The sequence below is a fragment of the Dipodomys spectabilis genome, unplaced genomic scaffold (genome assembly GCF_019054845.1).
Source record: "Dipodomys spectabilis isolate Male_0828 unplaced genomic scaffold, ASM1905484v1 ptg000085l, whole genome shotgun sequence".
In the NCBI taxonomy this organism is placed as follows: Eukaryota; Metazoa; Chordata; class Mammalia; order Rodentia; family Heteromyidae; genus Dipodomys; species Dipodomys spectabilis.
In genome coordinates, this window is record NW_024870762.1 from 6,813,605 (window position 1) to 6,819,719 (window position 6,115).

General features: G+C 39.8%; 1 protein-coding gene across 1 annotated transcript; it reads right to left on the reverse strand.

Annotated features, from left to right (window-relative positions):
* Positions 1-415: 415 nt before the first annotated feature.
* On the reverse strand, positions 416-1,345 carry LOC122111466 (olfactory receptor 1361-like). Its single transcript, XM_042684309.1, has one exon. It carries the CDS (start codon positions 1,343-1,345, stop codon positions 416-418), a length of 930 nt encoding a protein of 309 aa, XP_042540243.1.
* Between the last annotated feature and the right edge of the window lie 4,770 nt (positions 1,346-6,115).

Genomic DNA, 6,115 nt, shown 5'->3' on the forward strand with positions numbered 1-6,115 from the left:
GAGTAAAGGTGATGATTCCCCCTCCTCTTCTTCCTCTTCTTCCTCTTCCTCTTCCTCTCCCTTCTTCTTTTTGCCAGTCCTGGGGCTTGATCTCATGTTCTGGGCTCTGTCCCTGAGCCTCTTTGTGTTCAAGACTCTACCACTTTGAGCTACAGAATCATTTCCAGCTTTTTTCTGAGTAGTTTATGGAGATAAGAGCCTCATGGACTGTCCCACATTGGCTGGACTCAAACCACGATCCTCAGATTTCAGCCTCCTGAGTAGCTAGGATTATAGCCCACTGGTACTGGGCTAGTCAGTCCAGAATTCCTTCACTCAGAGCATGTAATGTTTAATGAAGACCATGGTCTAACTAACTCACTTTGTAACTGTAGCACTATCCAATGATCCTTCCCAGTGTTCTTGGTTTTAACTCCTAATCCCATGAGTTCTCCATGGCCAAGGTCCTTTTCAATGCACTCTTCACATCCTTGTTTCTCAGACTGTAAATGAAAGGGTTCAGAGTGGGAGTTACCATGGTGTACATGACAGCGGCCACCATCTCCCCAGAGGAGTGAGAAGTTGACGGGGGCTTCAGATAGGTAGCAAAGACGGTGCTGTAGAAGAGAATGACCATGGAGAGGTGGGAGCTGCAGGTGGCCAGGGCTTTCCTTTTCCCCTGTGCTGATGGAACCCTAGCCACAGCATGGAAAATATGGGCATATGAATTTACAATGCAGAGGAGAGCACTGATCCCTAAAACTCCAGCCAGAGCCATTGTCAAGTCCTCATTGAGATGGGTATCAGAGCAGGAAAGCGAGAAGAGTGGCCCCAAATCGCAGAAAAAGTGAGGAATCTTCTGACTAGTACGAAATGATAGCTGGGATAGCAACATGGTATGGACAAGAGAGACACTGTGGGCCACTCCCCAGGACCCTCCAACCAGCACCCCACATCTGCAAGGAGTCATTAGGAGTGGATAGTGTAGCGGATGGCAAATGGCAGTGTAGCGGTCAACAGCCATGACGGCCAAAAGCAGGTTGTCCATGTCAGCAAAAACAGCAAAGAAGTATAGTTGGGTCAGACACTCAGAGAAGGAGATAGCTCCATTGCTGGTCCACAAATCCTCTAGCATTTTAGGGGCTGTGCTAGTGATGAAGCAGAGATCTACCAGGGAGAGCTGGCTGAGGAAAAAGTACATAGGAGTATGCAGGTGGACGTTAGCACCAATAGCCAGCAAAAGCAATAGGTTCCCTAGGAGGCCGAGCATGTACAAAGCCAGGAAGACACTAAAGAGCAATTGCCACTTGTCTGGATCTCTAGGAAATCCTGAGAGGACAAAGTCAGGAGTCTGGCTGCAGTTCATGGTGGCCCTTGTTGGGTTTCAAGACAGAACTGATGGGAAGAGGATTCACCCAATACAGACACTGAGGTGGGCAGCAGCCTGGATCCTGTCCCTTTGCAATGGGGTCCTTCACATCATCAACGGAGAAGTTAAAATATCCATGTGAGGTTTAAGAGTTGAACTTCACAGAGGATGGTCCACTGAGGAGACACGAGACAGTACAATAAAAGAACAGAGGCTGACTGGAATCCCTCTAAGTGTGAATAATCTGTGTGTATTCATCTTTGTATTATGTGATGGGATAAGTACGAGTTTGGCAATCTCTTTTTGACCAAGATTCTTTTTGTTTTTCTTCCCCCCCCCTTTTTTTGGTGGCCAGTCCTGGGGCTTGTACTCAGGGGCCTGGGTGCTGTCCTTGAGCTTTTGTACTCAAGGCTAGCAACTATACCACTTGAGCTCCACTTCTGGCTTTTGTTTTGTTTGTGGTTAATTGGAGATTAGAGTCTCATGGATTTTCCTGCCTGGGCTGGCTTTGAATGGGAGCCTTCAGCAATCAGCTTTCTTAGTACCTAGGATTATAGGTGTGAGTCACTGGCACCTGGCTTGACCAGGATTCCTTTGGAGCTATTTATCTTTGAGGCTATCTATTAGTATTTACTTTAGTGCTTGACACATAGGAGGAGCTTAAGAAATGTTCCTGTTCATCTGCATATTTATTACTGCAGTTGAAGTTATGCACAGACTACTGGTAGCATTCTAACTGGTTTATCATTGTTATTGGTATCCCATCTCATAGATTGCCCAAATTGTAGCCAGAATCATCTTTCCTAAAAAGAAAATATAATCATGTTCCTTGTTTACTTAAAAGTAGGTACCTGAACTGGATTCTAATGGCTCATGCCTATAATATTAGCTATTCAAAAAGTTGAGATTTGAGGATGTTGGTTCAAAGCCATCCAGAAAGAAAAAAAATCTTAGTGACTCTTTTCTTCAATGAATTAACCAGCAAAAAGAAGCATGACTCAAGTGGTAGAATGTCAGCCATAATTAAAAAAGCAGAGCAAGAGCTTGAGGACTTGTGTTTAAGCCCCAGTAGTCAGTCTCTCTCTCTCTCTTTCTCTCTCTTTCTCTCTCTCTCATTTTCTTTCTCTCTCTCTCTCTCACACACATACGAGTAACCATTTGTATTATGAAAAATTTACAGTCCCTAATATTGCTAAAGAAAATCCGTTCCTTCTTTTGGTTATCAGATCTACCTTTTATATCCTGTTCCTGTGCCTTCATAGATGATCACAGTTGTAATATAAACAATATAAATATACATATGATGCCATTGGTTATGTATATTATATAACTTGAAAAGATTTAAGGTTTCTAAATTAATAGTTGTCTCTTTCACCAGGCAAGAAATTACATTAAAGCAAAGACAGAACCTAGTTTTTCTTGCTTTTTGTATCCCTAGTGCCTGACATACAAAAGACATTAAGGATTTGCCACAAAAGTGAATAAATAATAGAAACTGAAGACTCTAGTGAAGGAAGAGTTGTCATGTTCAAGTAGTTCCCTTCTGTTTCAACATTTCAATAATCAAACTCTTCTTCCAGGTATTGTCTTAGTAAACATCAGTTAGAAACATTGGTTCATTGATTTCTCTTAGTTTCCTCATGTCCCAGGAAAACATTGTAACATTCTTCCTTACACTATGTTTCTCATTTCAGTCCCCTTCTTACCTTTATTTTCCTTAGTAGATTAACTGGCTCCATGCACTATGATTCATTTTGCAAGTATATCACAGAACTGTTCTTGGCTTGACTTTCCTCTATTTATGTACCTGTAACATGTCTTATTTCCTATTGATCACACATACTTACATGTGCCTGCTTATCACAAACTTCTACATGTGGACCCACCTACCTTGGAGAGAGGATTTCCTCCTCATCAAGCTTCTCCTCTCCGTTTTATCATTTATAATTTCATATAAACTCCTGATAACACATTCTTGTTTACTTTAATCCACTGTCCTCTTCTCTCCTTCTCTCCTGATGTCTTTCCTTATTCACTCAGATATTACCCAGCCTTCAGGTCACAGTTACATTCTTACCTTCTTCTTCACAATGAAACTGTCTTTGAATGTTCTAGTTTTAATTTTCTCATCTCTTCTTAAGTATATAGATAGGATGGCATAGCCCTTAATTAGATACTGTCTGAAGGAGTTTCAGCCTTCTCTGACATACACATTTTTTCTCTTTTTATTTAAATGTTAGATTATTTTCGAGTAGGAACTCTATTTTCTTTTCTATGTTACGAAATATGAACCCAGATGTCACTGTCCATGCTTACCTACTACCTTCTTTAATTCCTACTTCATGACTGATGACAAGAGAAATAGCCACTCTCTCGAATGCTCTTAGTCGACAATGGGACAATGGGAAAGGGTAGAATATAGGTCTTTTGCTGAAACAAGCTATGACGGTAGAAATGATATCATTTGGAACTGAGCATGCTCCTTCTTATCTCTCTTGGGATCAGAAGAGTTTGGCTGTAGAAGAAATCCGTCTTGGCCTTTGAGACTTAGTTCCCAGAGTTACTCATTAGAAGCAAACTTGAAGGAATTTTCCATTGAGAAAATTCCTTGTAGATGGTGTTTATGAAATAAAATCACTAGTGAAACAGAAGCATAAATATGAATAATTATTTGGAAGTGATATCAGAATGATTACTTAAAATGCACAGCCTATATCCAGTCATTGCCTTGCTTCTTTAAGTCTGAAAAGTAAGAACGGGTGGACATACGGCTATAACATTTCACAAGATTGAATTGATGTATATTAATGTATATTAACACAAATGTATATTAATACGTATTTTGGGTTGCAATCTTAAACAAATACAGATTTAGGCTGCCGATTTGCAATCTACACATAGATGTTTTTTTTTTTTTTTTTTTTTTAAATTTTATTTTATTTTATTTGAGAACATACTGTACAGAGGGGTTACAATTACATGGGCAGGATAATGCATACATTTCTTACCAAGCATTGCAGCCTCCTCCTTTGTTTACCCTTCACCTCCCTTCCCAGCCTCCCCCCTCCCTCCCACCCAATCATACCCCCCTTCCCCCCCCCCACCGACATTGTAAAGCTGGTTTTGACATGACTTTTTGTACTTCTCATTGTTGCAACAGGTCCACCTGAATCCTTAAACGACTTGTTTGTCCCCATCTCCTCCACATGTTATACTGACATCAAATATAGTGAAAGCGGGGGTTACACTGTGGGGGAGGGACATACAAAGCAACAAAGAAATAATCTTATAAATGCGTTAGAAACACATGCATGAAAGAAACAAAAACATTAAAATACATATTTGAGGTTTCGTTTTCCTAACATCACATTATCTGACTTTTTCCGCTTGACTCATACCTATACTAGATATTGCAAATAAGGGAAACCATGGGACCTATGTTTCTTTGGGCCTGGCTTACTTCACTTAATATAATTTTTTCCAAGCCTTTCCATTTCCTAACAAATGGGGAAATGTCATTCTTTCTGATGGAGGCATAGAATTCCATTGTGTATATATACCACATCTTCTTGATCCATTCATCTACTGAGGGGCATCTGGGTTGGTTCCATGTCTTAGCTATGGTAAATAATGCTGCAATAAACATAGTTGTGCTGGTAGCTTTAGTGTGGCCTTGTTTGTGATCATTTGTGTAAATGCCCAAAAGTGGGATTGCTGGGTCATTGGGGAGCTCTATGTGGAGTCTTTTGAGGAACCTCCATACTGCTTTCCAAAGTGGTTGAACAAGTTTACATTCCCACCAACAATGAAGTAAGGTTCCTTTCTGTCCACATCCCCTCCAGCATCTGTTGTTGTTAGAGTTCTTGATTTTTGCTGTTCTAACTGGAGTGAGGTGATATCTCAATGTTGTTTTGATTTGCATTTCTTTTATGGCTAGGGAAACACATAGATGTTTTATAGGATAAATAACTTGGTTTTTGTTTTTATTCGGGGGGGGGGGGGATTAGTTTTGGGGCTTGAACTCAGGGCCTGGGCACTGTCCCTGGGCTTTTTTGCTCAAGACTAATGCTCTACTACTTTGAGCCTCAGCTCTGTTTCTGGTTTTCTGGTGTTTAATTGGAGGTAAGTATCTCATAGGCTTTTCTGCCAGGACTAGCTTTGAACTACAATCCCCAGATCTCAGCCTCCTGAGTAGCTAGGATTATAGGTGTGAGCCATTGGCTTAGATAACTTACTTCTATACAGATGAAAATATTTGTCCTAATCCCTTTTATCCACCTTATTTCTCTTCCAATAGTCACTATTTCCTAATGAACGTCTCTATAGAATATTGTTTATGAAGTCAGATAGAAATCACCTTTAAGTGCTAGAGATTGTCAACATAAAGTGCTACTTATTTAAAAGTTTAATTTTCTTTCATAAAGATGCTCCAAACTTTGTACAATAAGGTGGATGTAGTAAATCTCAAGACCATGAGACTTTAGCTTCCTCTGACTTCCCACATACATTGTGTATCTTCAAGGTCATCTGGAAATGCACTACTTCTGGGATTCATTCTTTTTCCTTTAAACTTTATTAACCAATTTTATTTACTCAAATTTATTTACTTGAATATCTAAGATATTTTTAATGATGGAAAGCATTATGGTTATCTTGTGTTTTTAAATTTATTTAAAATTTTTTTTATTGTAAAGGTGATGTACAGGGATGTTACAGTTACACAAGTCAGGCAATGAGTACATTTCTTTTTTAACAGTGTCACTCTGT

Bases quoted from the DNA above. Each gene is read 5' to 3' on its own strand.
- LOC122111466 (XM_042684309.1), bottom strand. From the start codon at position 1,345: ATGAACTGCAGCCAGACTCCTGACTTTGTCCTCTCAGGATTTCCTAGA.